The sequence below is a fragment of the Scyliorhinus torazame genome, chromosome 16, assembly GCF_047496885.1.
Source record: "Scyliorhinus torazame isolate Kashiwa2021f chromosome 16, sScyTor2.1, whole genome shotgun sequence".
Classification (NCBI taxonomy): domain Eukaryota; kingdom Metazoa; phylum Chordata; class Chondrichthyes; order Carcharhiniformes; family Scyliorhinidae; genus Scyliorhinus; species Scyliorhinus torazame.
Genome location: NC_092722.1, coordinates 46,854,375 through 46,873,941, shown reverse-complemented (window position 1 = coordinate 46,873,941; position 19,567 = coordinate 46,854,375). Strand labels below are relative to the sequence as shown.

The 19,567-nt window shown below is 48.0% G+C and overlaps 1 protein-coding gene across 1 annotated transcript in view; it reads left to right on the top strand.

Annotated features, from left to right (window-relative positions):
* Window positions 1-17,575, top strand: part of LOC140392363 (claudin-16-like) — a 37,183-nt gene extending 19,608 nt beyond the window's left edge. Inside the window, exons 4-7 of the mRNA XM_072477661.1 lie at window positions 7,772-7,907; window positions 11,814-11,978; window positions 14,996-15,060; window positions 17,072-17,575. Coding sequence (XP_072333762.1) covers window positions 7,772-7,907; window positions 11,814-11,978; window positions 14,996-15,060; window positions 17,072-17,305 — 600 coding nt within the window. The 3' untranslated portion in view covers window positions 17,306-17,575. The remainder of the gene's footprint in view (window positions 1-7,771; window positions 7,908-11,813; window positions 11,979-14,995; window positions 15,061-17,071) is intronic.
* The last annotated feature ends 1,992 nt before the right edge of the window (window positions 17,576-19,567 follow it).

Below are 19,567 nucleotides of genomic sequence, written 5' to 3'. Positions count from 1 at the left end.
ATATCCTGCCACTGCCCCCGGATAAAACTCTGTTGAGTCTTGAAAACCCCAATTATCCCATTGCTGATTTGAGCATGAGAATTCCAGATTGCTGGTATCCTTTATGTGAACAAATGCTTCCTGATTCTCCACTCAAATGCTTTAACTCTAACTTTAGTACAATATCACCTTTTGTTCTTTGATTCCCCTACCAGAGGAAACACCTGACTCAAATCACTCCTCAATCATCTGTGCTCACATCAGCTGTGTATTCAAGTGTCTCTGAAATGATGGCAAGGTTTTTGTACTCTGTCCTACTCTCCCAACATGTAAATCACTCTTTATTTGAAGAGCTCCTGGACTGCAGTCGTAAATTTGCCTTTTGTTTGTTTGAACGTGCGGCCTTTTGTCTTATTATCATGGCTTCGCTTGAAGTCATATTCCAGAATTTATCTTTTCTATACCATTTACTGCTGTTTAAATTAAACACTGACGGACAAGTAATAGGAGGGCAGTAATCATTCGGTGTTGCTGAATGCTGGTTATAAGAATGATCCTGCCAATGTGACTTTCTCTCAAATATAAAAACGTCCATAGAACGCATAGAATCCCTGCAGTGCCAAAGGTGGCCATTCGGCCCATCAACTCTCTGAAAGAACACTCTACCTAGGCCCGCTCAACCGCCCTAATCTAGTAACCCCGTAACCCCACCCAACCTGCACATCTTTGGACACTGAGAGGCAATTTAGCCTGGTCAATCCACCCAACCTGCACATCTTTGGACACTGAGGGGCAATTTAGTCTGGCCAATCCACCTAACCTACACATCTTTGGACTGTGGGAGAAAACCAGAGCACCCGTAGGAAACCCACACAGACACGGGGAGAAAGTGCAAGCTCCACATAGACAGTCGGAATCGAACCCAGGTCCCTGGCGCTGTGAGGCAGCAGCCACCCATTGTTTAGTTCTCAAAAAAACATCTGCCATCTCTGGAAATACGTTTGTGCTAATTTTGTGCCGTTACTGAGTCAAACCCAAATTAAGAAGCCTCCATGTGACCATCCTAGTCACTCAATAGTCTCACTGTTGAAATGAAGACGCAATACAGTTTGCGACTTTAATCTACTCTTCGCCAGGACGTCAGTGCTGTGGAACTCCTTGTGGACTGCAGTCTACATGATCAATGGAGCTTCCCATCCATGCTTTATGTTGCTGAACCGGTACTTCGTAATTAATTTCTCTTCTCTCCTTTTGGTTCTCACTGGATGGTGTGCTGCATTATGGGTCTGTGCCATTTGCATATATCTGTGTTTTATTCTGTTTTAAGAAACAACAAAATGCTCTTGTTGCAGATGGTCCCTGTCCTGTGATGTGATTGTGCAGGTCAGAGTTCTGGTCAGAGCTCTGTCAGTCCCCCTGCTGACAATCATCATTATCATCCATAACAAAACCACCATGACAGACTCCATAGCTCAAGTGGAGAGTAGCAAGGCTTTAAATTGTACTGAGCGGTCGCCAGTACGGAGAATTTAATTGTATTCCAATACGTTGAAACAGCCTTTGAACTGGAACACGTTACAACAACAACCTGGATTTATACAACACTCTTTAGTGTAGCGAAAAGAGCCAAGGGGTTTCACGGGAACATAGAGTTAAACAGCATTTGACACTGAGCCAGAGAAAGAGATATTAAGGCACGTGGTCAAAAACGTAGTTGCAAAGGTTGGTTCAAGCAATGTCTTAAAGGGGGATAGAGAGGTAGAGAGGCTGAGAGGTTGAGGGAGAAATCTTCAAAGATTGGGCAGCTGAAAGCAAAGCTGTCATGTGATGCCGTGAAGAAAATTGGGGCTGTTCAATAGGCCTGAACTGGAGGAACCTCGATCTCTTGGAGGGTTGTAGAGCTGGAGGAGTTCAGTTTGGGCTGGCTGCCACTGCTGCTGCTATAGGCCCAGAGAGATGATGGCGTGACTTTTCCAGATGGCGGCCTCTTGCTCCTATTGCCACCCAACTGATTTCCGCTCGAAGGAGCGTTAATTGGCTGCTGGTGGGAGATCGGGTGACCAATCAGATTGGCCGGCAGCTCTCCAGTCCCTGGAGTGACAAGGGCTGCAGTGGATTGAAGAGGAACTGCATGAGAATCCCTGAGACTAAGCCCAGCTACAAGAGATCAAGGGAAGGAGTCCCAGGGCGGGAAGGGTAGAGAAGGTCTGGGGGCGCAAAGGGGTTTTGGAGAAAAGGGCGGGGAGAGGGTGAGAGGGAGGTCTAGAGATACCCTGCCCTTAATGGTATATGGGGAGCAGTTGAGGACTCTGGGTCTGTATTCGTTGGAGTTCAGAAGGATGAGGGGGGATCTTTAATGAAACTTACAGGATACTGAGAGGCCTAGATAGAGTGGGCGTGGAGAGGATCTTTCCACTAGTAGGAAAAACTAGAACCCAAGGGCACTGCCTCAGACTGAAGGGACGATCCTTTAAAACAGAGATGAGGAGGAATTTCTTCAGCCAGAGGGTGGTGAATCTGTGGAACTCTTTGTCGCAGAAGGCTGTGGAGGCCAAATCACTGAATGTCTTTAAGACAAAGATAGATAGGTTCTTGATTAATAAGGGGATCAGGGGTTATGGAAGGCAGGAGAACGGGGCTGAGAAAAATATCAGCCATGATTGAATGGAAGAGTAGACTCGATGGGCCGAGTGGCCTAATTCTGCTCCTATGTTTTATGGTCTTGTGGTAGCCCTCTGATACAGGCATCCCCCCCCCCCTCGCCGCCCCTTCCCACCACAGATCTCAGTCTGTTGATTTTCGGACTTTGCCCCATGCAAGGCCAATTCACCTGTCAGCCTAAAAATTGAGGCTGGCAGGAAACGGTCCTTACGTTTCCACTAGGGACTGGCGGGCACCCAGAGGGAAATCCGTTCCCGATCTTGAAGTGGCGGAGCAGACCCAGGACCCTCTGAAACGGCCGCTGGGAAAGGCAAGCGCACCAGCCTCGATGTCCGGTGAAGAGCAGGAGGGAGGGAGGCTTTGCTGTGATGCCAACCACAGCGGGATAGCCTGCGGATGTCCAAGCTCACAGAAGAGGGATAACGCAAGTCTCCAGGTGCTTGTGCATTTTAGAGTTTGCACCTTCCGCTGAGGGAGTGGGGGAGTTCAGTTCAACCTGTATGAAGTTTTCAAAAGGAACCACATTTTGAGTTTTTTCTGCTTCAGAAATATTTTGCCATGCAGCGAGAATCACATGATCGGTCTGTCTGGGGGAACTGTCACTCAGGCAGTTTGCTTGTACTTCATGTAAGAACAGCAGGTGTGAACCTTGGGCACTTTCATCCTCATTGAACTGTGAAATGGAACTAAGGAGACAGAAAAACGATGTAAACCACCCCTTGTGACTGACGGGCAGGGGGAAATATCTTTGTATTTCCCTGAATTACTGTTTAAATATAAAATCCATGGTAAATCTGAGAAGGATCCATCATGGTTGGAATGGGTTATCTTGTTTGCAAGCCTGCTATTTAAACAAAATCATATTCCTTTTCTTTCACCCTCAGACTTAAATTTGACCTAATTGTATGCTTTAATTTGTGATTTTTGTGCTCATTAAGGGGCTTATTAATGCTGAATAATTCTCAGCGAGAGCATCGAGTACTCGTAATTTGGATGTAATGCTGTTAGATGTAAAGTATGTGCCTCAGTTTATCTCCAGAAGAGAATTGCCTGCTGCACAAGTTTGATATTTTGCCCTACGTCCCATTCCAGTCGACTGTGATCTTTTGGATTGAGTTGGTGCCGGGTTGGGAGCGTTTTCTGTAATGATTCCAAGCACGCTTGGAACTAGGACTGGAGGATGACCAACAAAACTCATGATTATAACCAAACGTGCAGCCCAGAGGCCACATGCGGCCCATCTGGATTCTGAGTGCGGCCCATGAGACATTTTGTTGACTGTTGCCCACGTACAGAGTTGCCACATTTCATTGATTTCCATCTATGCAGTTTTTGCCTACTTGCATGACTGAAGTCTGACAACACCAGGTTAAAGGCCAACAGGTTTGTTTTGAATCACTAGCTTTCGGAGCGCAGCTCCTTCCTCAGATGAATCACAGTAACCTGGTGTTGCAAGACTTCTTACTGTGCCCACCCGCCGGCATCTCCACATCACGTATAACTGAAGTGATACGCACGTAAAGCAAGGGCCACTTTAACTCCACTGTCAAAAATTAATAATACACAAAATAGAAGTAGAAACTTTAATCGTATGCAGCTTCCTTCAGGCTCTGGTGATGCCAGGAGCCTGTGCTTGACCAGTCACTCTATCCCCTACAGCCTGACTCCTCCCACACAGCCTGACACATCCTATAGCCTGACCCCTCCTATAGCTTGACTCCACCGACAGCCGCACTCCTCCCACAACCTGACTCCTCCCACAAAGCCTGACTCCTCCCACAAAGCCTGACTCCTCCTACAGCCTGTCTCCTCCCACACAGCCTGATTCCTCCTACAGCCTGCCTCCTCCTACAGCCTGATTCCTCCCACAGCCTGACTCCTCGCACAGCCTGACTCCTCGCACAGCCTGCCTCCTCCTACAGCCTGCCTCCTACAGCCTGTCTCCTCCCACACAGCCTGCCTTCTCCCACAGCCTGATTCCTCCCACAGGCCTGACTCCTCGCACAGCCTGACTCCTCGCACAGCCTGCCTCCTCGCACAGCCTGACTCCTCGCACAGCCTGCCTCCTCCCACAGCCTGATTCCTCGCACAGCCTGACTCCTCGCACAGCCTGATTCCTCGCACAGCCTGACTCCTCGCACAGCCTGACTCCTCGCACAGCGTGACTCCTCACACAGCCTGACTCCTCGCACAGCGTGACTCCTCCTACAGCCTGACTCCTCGCACAGCCTGATTCCTCGCACAGCCTGACTCCTCGCACAGCGTGACTCCTCACACAGCCTGACTCTTCGCACAGCGTGACTCCTCGCACAGCCTGCCTCCTCAAACACAGCGTGACTCCTCCCACAGCCTGACTCCTCCTACAGCCTGTATCCTCAAACACAGCCTGACTCCTCCTACAGCCTGTCTCCACCTACAGCCTGACTCCTCGCACAGCCTGCCTCCTCCTACAGCCTGCCTCCTACAGCCTGTCTCCTCCTACAGCCTGTATCCTCAAACACAGCCTGACTCCTCCTACAGCCTGTCTCCACCTACAGCCTGATTCCTCCCACAGCCTGCCTCCTCCTACAGCCTGATTCCTCCCACAGCCTGCCTCCTCCCACAGCCTGACTCCTCGCACAGCCTGCCTCCTACAGCCTGTCTCCTCCCACAGCCTGACTCCTCCCACAGCCTGACTCCTCCTACAGCCTGTTTCCTCCCACACAGCCTGATTCCTCCCACACAGCCTGATTCCTCCCACAGCCTGCCTCCTCCCACAGCCTGACTCCTCGCACAGCCTGACTCCTCGCACAGCCTGACTCCTCGCACAGCCTGACTCCTCGCACAGCCTGACTCCTCGCACAGCCTGACTCCTCCCACAGCCTGACTCCTCCTACAGCCTGTTTCCTCCCACACAGCCTGATTCCTCCCACACAACCTGATTCCTCCCACAGCCTGCCTCCTCCCACAGCCTGATTCCTCCCACAGCCTGACTCCTCGCACAGCCTGATTCCTCCCACAGCCTGCCTCCTCCCACAGCCTGATTCCTCCCACAGCCTGACTCCTCGCACAGCCTGACTCCTCGCACAGCCTGACTCCTCGCACAGCCTGACTCCTCGCACAGCCTGTCTCCTCCCACAGCCTGATTCCTCCCACAGCCTGCCTCCTCAAACACAGCCTGACTCCTCCTACAGCCTGACTCCTCCCACAGCCTGACTCCTCGCACAGCCTGACTCCTCGCACAGCCTGACTCCTCGCACAGCCTGACTCCTCCTACAGCCTGCCTCCTACAGCCTGTCTCCTCCTACAGCCTGTATCCTCAAACACAGCCTGACTCCTCCTACAGCCTGTCTCCACCTACAGCCTGATTCCTCCCACAGCCTGCCTCCTCCTACAGCCTGATTCCTCCCACAGCCTGCCTCCTCCCACAGCCTGACTCCTCGCACAGCCTGCCTCCTACAGCCTGTCTCCTCCCACAGCCTGACTCCTCCCACAGCCTGACTCCTCCTACAGCCTGTTTCCTCCCACACAGCCTGATTCCTCCCACACAGCCTGATTCCTCCCACAGCCTGCCTCCTCCCACAGCCTGACTCCTCGCACAGCCTGACTCCTCGCACAGCCTGACTCCTCGCACAGCCTGACTCCTCCCACAGCCTGACTCCTCCTACAGCCTGTTTCCTCCCACACAGCCTGATTCCTCCCACACAGCCTGATTCCTCCCACAGCCTGCCTCCTCCCACAGCCTGATTCCTCCCACAGCCTGACTCCTCGCACAGCCTGATTCCTCCCACAGCCTGCCTCCTCCCACAGCCTGATTCCTCCCACAGCCTGACTCCTCGCACAGCCTGACTCCTCGCACAGCCTGACTCCTCGCACAGCCTGACTCCTCGCACAGCCTGTCTCCTCCCACAGCCTGATTTATTCCACAGCCTGCCTCCTCAAACACAGCCTGACTCCTCCTACAGCCTGACTCCTCCCACAGCCTGACTCCTCGCACAGCCTGACTCCTCGCACAGCCTGACTCCTCGCACAGCCTGTCTCCTCCCACAGCCTGATTCCTCCCACAGCCTGCCTCCTCAAACACAGCCTGACTCCTCCCACAGCCTGTCTCCTCCCACAGCCTGATTCCTCCCACAGCCTGCCTCCTCAAACACAGCCTGACTCCTCCTACAGCCTGACTCGTCCCACAGCCTGTCTCCTCCCACAGCCTGATTCCTCCCACAGCCTGCCTCCTCAAACACAGCCTGACTCCTCCCACAGCCTGTCTCCTCCCACAGCCTGACTCCTCGCACAGACTGCCTCCTCAAACACAGCCTGACTCCTCCTACAGCCTGACTCCTCCCACAGCCTGACTCCTCAAACACAGCCTGCCTCCTCCTACAGCCTGACTCCTCGCACAGCCTGACTCCTCGCACAGCCTGCCTCCTCAAACACAGCCTGACTCCTCCCACAGCCTGACTCCTCCCACACAGCCTGATTCCTCCCACAGCCTGACTCCTCCCACAGGCTGACTCCTCCCACAGCCTGTCTCCTCCCACACAGCCTGATTCCTCCCATAGCCTGACTCTTCGCACAGCCTGACTCCTCCTACAGGCTGACTCCTCAAACACAGCCTGACTCCTCCCACAGCCTGACTCTTCGCACAGCCTGCCTCCTCCCACACAACCTGACTCCTCCCACACAGCCTGACTCCTCCCACAGCCTGTCTCCTCCCACACAGCCTGACTCCTCCCACACAGCCTGACTCTTCGCACAGCCTGACTCCTCCTACAGCCTGACTCCTCAAACACAGCCTGATTCCTCCCACAGCCTGACTCCTCCTACAGCCTGACTCCTCCTACAGCCTGACTCCTCCCACACAGCCTGATTCCTCCCCCACAGCCTGCCTCCTCCCACAGCCTGACTCCTCCCACAGCCTGACTCCTCAAACACAGCCTGACTCTTCGCACAGCCTGCCTCCTCCCACACAGCCTGACTCCTCTAGCTGGATGCTTCTAGTTTTTCATGTAAGCTACTACTTTAAAAATGCTGGAAATTATGAAGTTAAGTTGTCAATGTACCAGGTTAATAGCTGGATCACTGGGATTTATAAAGTACCCGAACAAATGTTCAAGTAACATAACTCCTGAATTCATGTTTTTTTTCCCCCCAGAGTGATGCAAAGGATCCCCACTCCTCTGTTGGTTTAAGTTTCCGCTGTCGGGGTCTGTGGGGTGAATGCGTCTATGATATCGTGGCAGCTTATTGGACCTGTGATATGCCGAACTCATTTCTGGGGAGTCTTCCCAGTAAGCCATCTACCTTTTCTCAACTTGTCCATGCCCTGTACTATGGAACCTGACCTTTCACCTCACTCATGGAGAGTGGATCATAGGAGTTTCAATTAATTGTTTGGAGCAGGCTCAAGGGGCCTGCACTTTCTGCACTTAATTCGTGCATTTATAGAATCCCTACAGTGCAGTAGGAGGCCATTTGGCCCAGCAAGTCTGCACAGATCCTCCAGCACGGCAGCACAGTGGTTAGCACAGTTGCTTCAGAGCTCCAGGGTCCAGGTTCGATTCCCGGCTTGGGTCACTGTCTGTGTGGAGTCTGCACGTTCTCCCCGAGTCTGCGTGGGTTTCCTCCGAGTGCTCCGGTTTCCTCCCACAGTCCAAAGATGTTCAGGTTAGGTGGATCGGCCATGATAAATTGACCTCCGTGTCCAAAAAGGTTAGGTTGGGTTACTGGGATAGGGTGGAGGCGCGGGTTTAAGTAGGATGTGTTTCCAAGAGCCGGTGCAGACTCGATGGGCCGAATGGCTTCCTTCTGCAATGTGAATTCTATGATCTACGAAAAGGGCATCCTACCTAGGCCCCCCCCCCCATCCCCGTAACCCCACCTAATCTGCACATCTTTGGACACTAAGGGCAATATAGAATGGCCAAACTGTCTAACTGGCACGTCTTTGGACTGTGGGAGGAAACCGGAGCACCTGGAGGAAACCCACGCAGACACGGGGAGATTGTGCAAACTCCACACAGCCACCTAAGATCAGAATTGAACCTGGGCCCCTTGTGCTGTGAGGCAGCAGTGCTAGCCACTGTGCCAATGTGCCTACATTTGAAAACAAGAATCAGGGTGCATTTGTTTGTGCAACAACACTAGATGGACCATTCCCTACACGTGTGCAGACACAGTGTCAGTCAGCCTGTGAATGGTTAAAGTGAGCTGCTCTTAAGTGCAGTTTTGCTTTCTGAAGCTGTATTACACCATTTTTTGCAAACTAGCATCTTCTAAGCTTCATCCTTTAGAACAAAATGGGTGAAGAATGCAACTACTCAGAGGGCATTCATTTTTTTTTTTTTACATTTAGTGTACCCAATCATTTTTTTTCCAATTAAGGGGCAATTTTGTGTGGCCAATCCACCTAACCTGCACAACTTTGGGTTGTGGGGGTGAAACTCACGCAGACACGGGGAGAATGTGCAAACTCCACACGGTGTGTGACCTGGAGCCGGGATCGAACCTGGGTCCTCAGCGCCGTAGGCAGCAATGCTAACCATTGCGCCACCGTGCCGCTCAAAGGGCAACCATTCTTAATGGCCATTCAGATGGTTTCAAATAGTCTTTAAGTGGATACAAGAAGTGACAGGTTGATTGATTTTACCCTGCAACCAATCAGTTTTCTGAACTGTGGAGTTTAACCCTTGGTAAAAATCAATAAAATAACTACTTTTGAGAAAGAAAAGTCATCACCCAACGAGGGTTCGAAACCATGGTCCTGGGATTCAGGGTCCCATTATTTTTCTAACTGAGCTCCCTGCACATAACCTTTCCAACTTGACCACTTGTTCAAATATATTGTATTTATTTATTTTGTTTTAACTACATTGTTTAGTGGTTAAGATTGTGGTTCAACTCACCTTTTTTGATGTGTTAAACTGGCCGAATCACAGAATTGTTACCATGCAGAAGGAGGCCATTCAGCCCATCGCACCAGCACCATCTCTCCAAATGAGCAACTCACTTTGTGCCATTCTCCCACCTTCTCCCTGTAGCCCTTTCAGATAACAGTCCTATTCCCTTTTGAGTGCCTCAATTGAACCTGCCTCCACCACACTCTCAGGCAGTGTAATCTAGACCTTAATCATTCGCTGCCTGAAAAAGTTTATTCTCATATCGCTTTTGCTTCCTTTGCCAATTACTTTAGATATACCCTCTCATTCTCGATTCTTTCACTCGTGGGAATAGTTGTTCCCTATCTACTCCGTCCAGATACACTCATGAGATCATGATTTTGATTATCTTTATGAGATCTCTTTTGAGCCTTATTTTAACCAAGGAAAACAGTCCTAATTTCTCCAATCTATCCTCATAACTGAAGTTTCTCATCCCTGGAACCATTCTCGTGAACCTTTTATACAGTGCAGCACTCAGAACTGGGTGTAATACTCCTGCTGAGGCTAAACTAATGTCTTCTACAAGCACAACATAACCTCCTTGTTCTTGTACTCTATGCCCCTATTATTAAATCCAAGGATACTTTATGCTTTATTAACTGCTCTCTCAACCAGTTTTACCACTTTCAATGATTTCTACACATATGCACCCAGGTCCCTTTGCTCCTGCATCGATAATTGTACCCTTTATTTTATATTGCCATTCCTGTGCTTACCAAAATGAACCACCTCACATTTCTCTGCATTGAACTTCATCTGCCACCTGTCTGCCCATTCCACCAACTTGTTAATGCCTTTTTGAAGTTCTTTGCCATTGTCCTTTACAGCACTTCCAAGTTTTATACTGTCCATAAACTTTGAAATAGTGCCCTGTTCATCAAGGTTTAGATAATTAGATCATTTATAAATCGAGAAAAGCAAGGATCACAATAATGATCCCTGGGGAATTCCACTACAACCTCCAACTGAAAACATCCATTAACCATTACACTGTTTTCTGTCACTCAGCCAATTTTGTATCTGTGTTGCTAGTGAGCTATAACTTTGCTCACATGTCCGTTGTGCAGTACTGTATCAAATCTCTTTTGGAAGTCCATGTGCATTACATCAACTTCAATACCCGCATCAACTCTCCTCATCTTCAAAAATCCCACTAAGTTAGTTAAACACAATTTTCCCTGAAGAAATTCATGTTGACTTTCCTTAATTAACCTGCATGTGGCGAATAGGTTTGTCCCAGATTATTCGTTCTCGAAGTTTTCCCACTGGCAAAAGTTAAACTGGATGACCTGTAGTTGCTGGGCTTATCTTTACACCTGTTTTGAATGTGGGTGCAACGTTTGAAATTCTTCAAACCTCTGGCACCATCCCTGAGTTTAAGGAAGGCTGAAAAACTAAGGCTAGTGCCTCTGCAATGTTCACTGTCACTTCCCCCAGTATCCTTGCATGCATCTCATCCGGTCCTGGTGCCTTATAATCTTTAAGTACAGACAGCCTATCAATAGTACCTCAGTTATTTCTCCTGTCTCTGCTCTTAATGGCCCTACTCCTCCGATTGCCATATTTTTTTATTATTTATGTGCCTTTAGATATTTTTTTATGTTGGCTGCCAATCTCTTTTCATACTCTCTCTTTGCTTCTCTTATTGGCTTTTTCACCTCCCTTCTGAACCTCCTATAATCAGCCTGGTTCTCAATTGTTTTTTCCACCTGACACCTGTCATCAGCACTGTTTTTCTTCTTTACCTTAATTTGTATCTCACCCAAGGAGTTCTGGAATCGTTTGCCCAACCTTTTCCCTTTCAAGGGAATATACCTTGACTGTGTCCAAACTATCTCTTCTTTGAAGCACCCCATTGTTCAGATACAGTTCTTTTCCTGCCAACCTATGATTCCAATTTATTCGGCCCAGATCGTCCTTGCCCCACTGAATTTGGCTTTCCGCAAGTTAATTGATCTTCCTCTGGATTGTTCTTTATACGTTTCCATAGCCAGTCTAAACTTCACCATACAATGATCACTCCACCCTTTCTGTGTCTCAGAGAACTGGTCCGGATGTGCAAGAACAAACTTTGTATGAGTTGCAGTCTTAATGCAAAGGATAAGGGCTTCCTGTCTTGTGAACTAATCCCGGCTGAATTTGGGAGACTTTTGTGGGCTCATCTATTGTGGCCCAATCGTGCAACTTGGCTGAATAAAGGGGTTGCTATGTTCTGCTTTTGCAATGGACTGATTGCTTTATGTTTGGTTATACTAGCCGATCTGGTGATTACCCGGGCACTGGTAATTGTTGCCAGTGTTGCCTGCATCGTGGCATCATTTGTCCTCATTGGTGGGATGAAATGTACCAAGTTTGTAAGTGATGGTGGGACAGAGAAAGACAAACTGAACATTTGCGCTGGAGCCATCTTCTTCTTTGGAGGTAAAGTTAATTCAATGCATAAAGGTTGACTTTTAAATGAACAAACCTGCTATTGATAGTCATGTACTCAGTACAAAGGAAGTCTTGAATCCCTATCTCTTAGCCAGAAGCTCCAGGTTCGAGTCCCACCCCAGGACTTGATGGCCAAGGAAGGTGCAGTCAAACTGGTTGAGGGCCAAACTGAAAATCCTTCCAACATGCCAATGGCTGGTGGCAAGAGTGGGAGAGACTCCTGGTCACCCACACTTGATGTGGAGTGGTGCCCCTCAAGCTATAAGTCCCTAGTGACAGACAAGTGACCTGCTCCGGGAATTACTAGCTATAGAAGCAGACAAGAAGTCTGCCTTGGTGCACCACTAGGTGCGGGAAGCAAATTGGAATTGAAACTCAGTACACAACTAGCCTAGAAAGAATACCTGTCCTGGTTTGAGTGGGTAATCTTGCCACCATTATGGTATTTCATAGAATTTACAGTGCAGAAGGAGGCCATTCAGCCCATCGAGTCTGCACCGGCTCTTGGAACGAGCACCCTACCCAAGGTCCACACCTCCACCCTATGCCCATAACCCAGTAACCCCACCCAACACTAAGGGCAATTTTGGACACTAAGGGCAATTTAGAATGGCCAATCCACCTAACCTGCACATCTTTTGGACTGTGGGAGGAAACCGGAGCACCCGGAGGAAACCCATGCACACACGGGGAGGATGTGCAGACTCCGCACAGTCAGTGACCCAAGCCGGAATCGAACCTGGGACCTTGGAGCTGTGAAGCAATTGTGCTATCCACAATGCTACCGTGCTGCCCAGGGACAGGGACAAAACAACAATCACAGGAAGGAAGTCAATGGGTGCAAACTGTTCTTTAAAAAACCCTGAGCTCGATTGTTTGTACAAAAGATTACTTCAGTGAGGCAATAGACAAATATCTGCCCCAATGTCCCAGGTAGTTGACTGCTTCGAAGATAGAGGAGACCAAATTCAGTCAGAAAAAGCATTACACTCTGGACTGGAAACTGCGAACAATGCTGCAATCCACGTGCTAAAAAAAAACTTGCCCATTTTAATAAAAATGGTCATATTTGCACAGAATGAGTACCGTGTAATAATTGCCTGAGATTGTGAAGAATCCTGAGATAACTTTTTCAAGGTGTGTCTGCAATGCTCCCGAAAGCAGCATTTTCTGATCTGTTGGGAGGCTGACAGGTATTTTAACAATTTATTTTTTAAATTTAGAGTACCCAATTAATTTTTTCCAATTAAGGGGCAATTTAGCGTGGCCAATCCACCTAGCCTGTGCATCTTTTGCGTTGTGGGGGTGAAACCCACGCAAACACTGGGAGAATGTGCAAACTCCACATGGCCAGTGACCCAGAGCCAGGATCGAACCTGGGACCTTGGCGCCGTGAGGCAGCAATGCTAACCACTGTGCCACCCGTGCTGCCCTTATTTTGACAATTTAGATAGACAACATGCTGCTTTACTCTATATCTAACCCATGTTGTATCTACCCTGGGGAATGCGATAGGATAATGTTTCTAACAAGTGTTGTAAGTGAAGGAGTGAAACAGCAAGGGTTCAAGAGAGGGGCAGCAAGACCTTGAGAGAGGGATGGTGAAGGTTATGGAGAGGGGGTGAGAATGAAGCAGTGAATCGAGGGGTGGAAGAGGTGATGGGAGATTGGGAAAGAGACAGTGAGAGCGTGGCCGATGGCTGGTAAGTGGATGGTGGTGAAAGGGGCAGTGAGAAAGAGGCAATGGAAGGAGGGGAGAGGATAGCGAGGGTTCAGGAGAGGGGTGGCAAATGAGAGATGGTAAGGTCTCTGGTGAGGGGCAATGAGCGAGGGGTGGCGAGTGCTTGGGAGATGAAGGAGTGCGAGTGAAAGGTAATGTGGGCTCAGATAGTGGTGGAATAGAGGGCACAGGTTCAAACCAGTACTGGCACCAGCAGATGGTGGTGGAAGGAGCAGAGCTAAGGACTCAGGAAAGGGGCAGTGAGAAAGAGGCAATGGAAGGAAGGGAGATGGATGGTGCCAGTATAAACAAGTACTGGTACCAGCAGATGGATGCATACCAATGATGTTAGCGTTGGGAGAAACTGCTGGATGCCGCCGTGTGTGCAATTGCTCCTGGTGCCTGGCCGATCAACATCAGGAGTTAGAGTGTATCAAAAACACAAATGAGTGCTCAAAGCAACAATGGCCTTTGGAAAGATGCATATTAGGAAAATGACAAGGGAAACTATCTAAAATGAACACAGAAAGACTTGCATTTTCATAAGCACCTCTCACAACTTCGGGACATCCAAAAATGGTTTACAGCCACTGAAGTACTTTAGAAATGTTGTCACTGCTGTAGTGTAGAAATTACTGGAGGTACTGAATAGGTCCCAAAGTTCCAACAAGAGAAACTCCTCCAGTACAAGTTATCTCCCAGAAATGTGTTCTGACAAACAATCGAACTGGTCTTCCCACCACCACTCCCCTCCCCACCCTAAATGCTGACTAACCTACACCAGGGAAATTTCATCTTGTACCACTGGTGGACATCCACTGCCTAGTTTTGCAGGTGAGATGTTGGAGAATATTTGTTGCCCATTGAACCATGTGAATCCCTTCAGAAGGTGAAGGAAGAAAATTGAATGGGGAAAATAGATCAGTAGTATTTGCTGGTGACCACAGGTGGACGGCAGCTGGAGAGCTGGCAAGAGAACCCCACCACCCCCTTTTGGGCAGGCCTGTTGAATTAATTGCCACGCAGGCACTTAACTGGCAACAGTGGGCCCTCCCCGTGATCAAGGATTCCTGGGGCAGAGGTGCCACCCCAATTCCACCCCAGTTCCACTTAAAGCCTCAAATGGCAATGGAGCCACTATGCACTTAATCACTGCAGAGGCAGGAAGATAGTCGGGTTCCCAACTGCCGCTCTCCTGGCTGATTAAATGCCTGCCCACCACAAAGCCTGATACATAAAGAATATTTCTTTAGCTTTTTTCAATGTTTATTTTCCTCCTAAACAGGAATTGCAGGTGGCATTGGCATGACTTGGTATGCTGCTGAAACTGTCATTAAATACAAGTTTGAGGTAAGTTTTGAAAAGAACTACACTAGGAGCCATACAGCACCTGATGGTGTTGGATGGCTATTGCCAATACCCCAAGTGTGTCACTGCAAAGGTTTATTTTTTTAAGGTACTATCATTTATATATGAAATTGTGAATGTGTCAAGTTGGACTTAGGGGACAGGAGAGCTATTTAAAGAAATGAGCTTTAGACCAGCCTTGCACTCAGGTAGAAGGCAAAGATACAAAGCACACTTGGACTAGCAGAATGCAGTCATCTCCTTACATCTGCCAAAATACCCAGTGAGAAGTATCAGGTATCTTAACACTCTCAAAGGTAAACTCCCAGCAGCAATTGAGTTTTGAGTGAAGCGTGGCAAAGAGTGACCCATAGACCCTGCAAGCTGGTCCACTTTGTGCAGGATTGGTGAGTTTAACCTATTATCCCTCGGTGAGGCAGATGGGCTTTTACAACAAATAAATGTTTCATGGGACTAGCTTTATATTCTAGATTTATTAATGGAATTTAAATAGGATTTGAACTCGTGTCCCCAGAGCATTCGCTTGGGCTTCTGAACCACTAGTTCAGTGACATCACCACTTATTCCACCATCTCCTCACAAATGGGCAGCCTTGTTCTTTAAATTCATATCCAATGCTAACTGATATCCACTGGCAAATTTATATCCACAGGTGACATAGTGGTATTGTCACTGGACTAGTAAACCAGAGGCCCAGAGTAATGCTCTGGGGACCCAGGTTCAAATCCTGCCACTGCAGATGGTGAAATTTGAATTCAACAAAAATCTGGAATGAAAGACCTAATGATGACGATGAAACCATTGTCGATTGTCCTAAAAACCCATCTGGCTCACTAATTAATGGCCTTTGAGGAGGGAAATCTGCCTTCCTTTCCTGGTTTGGCCTACATATGACTTCAGATTCACAGTAATGTGGTTGACTCTTAACTGACCCCTGAAAGGAAATTGGGGATGGGACATCTATGCTGGCTCAGCCTGCGACACCCACGTCCCATGAATGAATTTTTAAAAACTGGTGAGAAACTGACCAAAATCGTTTTGCTTTAAGTACCTTCAAAATGGGGCTAATGGGGTATTTGGTCGAGATTCGTTGCCGGATGAGCTCAGGATGATTCACCGCCAAGGCAATTGCAGGCCTTCGTCAATGTGTTATCTTAAAACACATCTCTACTCCATTCTGCATACTTGGCCTTGGAAGACTATCAGCTGACAGAACTCTTTGAATATTCCCCTTGTTCGTTCTGACGAAAACAAAAGTATTTTTTCTACGTTCACTTGTCGATTGGCATATTTATTCCTGTCCAGATTCCGAGCAGATTTCGGTTTCCGTGAACTGCAAGGTACAGGAGTGCAGCAGGCCTAACATTCATTATAATGCAGATATAGATTGGTGTCCTATTCTGTTCCACTTGGATCACTTGAGAATTTTATATAGAAACAAAAGGCTGTGGATGCTGGAAATCTGAAATAAAAACAGAAATTGCTGGAAATGCTCAGCAGGTCTGGGAGCATCTGTGGAGAGAGAAACAGAGTTAACGTTTCATGTCTGTGACCTTTCATCAGAATTTGTGAATTGTTTCAATAGCCACTGTCCTCATTTTGAAGGTACTGAATCTCTGTGAGCTGCTGACTTTGCGTGTTTGATTACTGTGGAATGCCAGACAAACTAGGTGTGCTTCTGTTTGCTGACTTTTCTTCTGTATCCTCAAAACTATGGGGCCCGTTTAGCACAGGGCTAAATGGCTGGCTTTGAAAGCAGACCAAGGCAGGCCAGCAGCACGGTTCAATTCCTGTACCAGCCTCCCCGAACAGGCGCCGGATATGTGGCGACTAGGGGCTTTTCACAGTAACTTCATTTGAAGCCTACTTGTGACAATAAACGATTTTCATTTCCATTTCATTTTCAACTTCCTGAATGTCTTGTCAGTTTCCATGGCACTGATCAAAGAACTAAGGCATTGCTGCCAATCTTTGCTGTGCACCCCTTTTACAGGTTAGCTTCGGAGTACCTGGAATCACATACGAGCTGGCCTATTCGTACTGGCTGGCCTCAACTGGAGTATTGTGCATGTGCCTGGCTGGAGCGCTGCTTGTGTCAACACACTGCGCCAAACTCAACAGGGCCAGCGAGAGCAAGAAGAGGAATCCAGCATTTCTGTTTCTAACTGACCAGTACAGACATGTCTTGCCGGCATCCTGCCCCGACATCGGGAAGACATACGTTTAAAAAGAGGCTTAACAAGCTGGCACTTTGCATCATCTCACTGCCAGCCCTGTAATGTGGAGCGTATGTTTATCTGATGATCGGTTAAGAAATAGTTCAGCGTCGCTTATTTAGCAATCTGTTATCGCAGTGCAGCTTTGACTCTCCAGTCTGACAACAAACCAGTTTTAGTAGGTGCGCATTCCCTTAAAGAAAATAACTGGTTTGACTAACCAAATGTCTGTCTGAGAACAGTGCTGTAACCTGGAAGAACATATATTAAATAACTGTCTATCAGGCCACGTGCCATTTGTCGTCTAGTTTCTTTGGTTCTGGATGAAAAGACAATTTAATTGCATGCAGTTTTGCACCTGGGCAGCCATGTTGAAATACAGAGAGTCAATCGTGAAAATGATTATGTTAGCACACTGATTAAAAAGGCCTTTTACATCAAAGCAGTATTCGGCATCAAGGAGCCCAGGTAAAATTCAAGTCAGTGGAATCAAAAGAAATTATCCACTGGTTAGAGTCATATGGAGCACAAAGCAAGCAAAAAGGTTGTAGTGGTTGGAGGTCAACCATCTCAGCTCCAGGATATCCCTTCAGGAGATCCTCAGAGCAGTGTCCTAGACCTAGCCATCTCCAGCTCCTTCATCAATGTAGTTCTCTCCATCTTGAAGTCATAGATGGGGAAGCTTGCTGATGAATTACAAGGTGTTCAGTTTTATTCGCAACTCCCCGGAGAATGAAGCAGGCTGTGCCCACTTGCAGCAAGATCACAACAACATATAGGGTTTAGCTGATAATTTATATTTGTGCCACATAAGTGCCAGGCAATAACAATCTCCAACAAAAGAGAATCAAATCATTTCCCCTTGACATGCAATGGCATTATCATCGATGAATCTTCCTCTACCAACATCCTAGGGGTTGCATTGACCAGAAACTGAACTGGAGCAACCATATGATACCTCTGGCTAAAAGAACAGATTTGAGGCTGGGAATTCTGTACAGTTATTCCTCTCCTGATTCCCCAAAGACTGTCCTTCATCTACAAGGCACAAGTCAGGAATGTGACGGCCTGCTCTCCACTTGCCTGGATGAGTACAGTTCCAGTAGCACTCCAGAATCTCAGCATTATCCAGTCAAGGCAGGCCACATGCTTAGTACCCTATCGAACACCTCAACTATTCACTTCCACCAGCGATGCACAATGGCTACAGTGGGTACCAGCAAAAGGGTGATAGCTCGCCAAGGCTTCATCAACAACACCTCCCGAATCCATGATGTCCACCATCTAGAAGAACAAAGGCAGCGGAGGATTGGCGACACCGCCGCCTGCAAGTTTCCCTCCAAGTCACATACCATCTATTCCTTCACTGGTCCTTACTGTACCTTCATTGTGGCTGAGCCAAAATCCTGGAACTCCTGCACTATGGGTGCACCTTAAGATCAAATGACTTGCCTCGACCTTGAATGCATTTCTCACAAAAATGAAAAATGCCAATTTACTGTCCTGCATTGGGGCTAGAAAGGCTAATTTATTGTAAGAGGTTGCAAAGATTAGGCTTGTGTTCTTTTGCATTTAGACGATTAAGGTGTGTCCTTATTAAGGTGTTTCAAAAGAGTTGACCAAGTAGATGGAGAGAAACTCTTTTCCTCTGGTGGTAAGTGTGGAACCAGGGACATAACTTTCAGTTAGGAGCTAGACCATTTGGGGATGATCTCAAGAAGGACTTTGGGAAATGCAGAGAAAGACCCGACTATTCAATGGCACTTTTTTTTCGGCTCCGGCGAGGAACTGCCCTTTGAGGCCACTCTTTAAGTCTACCCACGGATCGGGGGCCATTTTTGAAAGTAGTCCTGATCTTTAATTTGTTTGCAGGTAACCATGGGATGATGCAGCATAGAAGGAGGCTATTCGGCCCATCATGTCCCAGTTCTCCCCGCTCTGTTAAATTATGCCCCTTCATGTATTTATCCAGTTCTCTTGCGAATGTTACTATTTAATCTCCTTTCACCATCCTTTCAAGCATTTCATTTTGTAACAACTTATTGCATAAAAATACACTTTCCTCAGGTCACCTTACGTTCTTTCGCCAATCAATTTGAATCTGTGCCCTTTAGTTACAGACATCAATTGGCAGCATTGGTCACCCTAATGTTCCCAAGCATCTGCTGCCCTTGTCCTTCCAGATGGTAGTGGCCATGGGTTTGGAGGGTGCTGCCTAAAGGGCCTTGGCGAGCTCCTGCAGTGCGTCTTGTGGGTGGTACACGCGGCTGCCG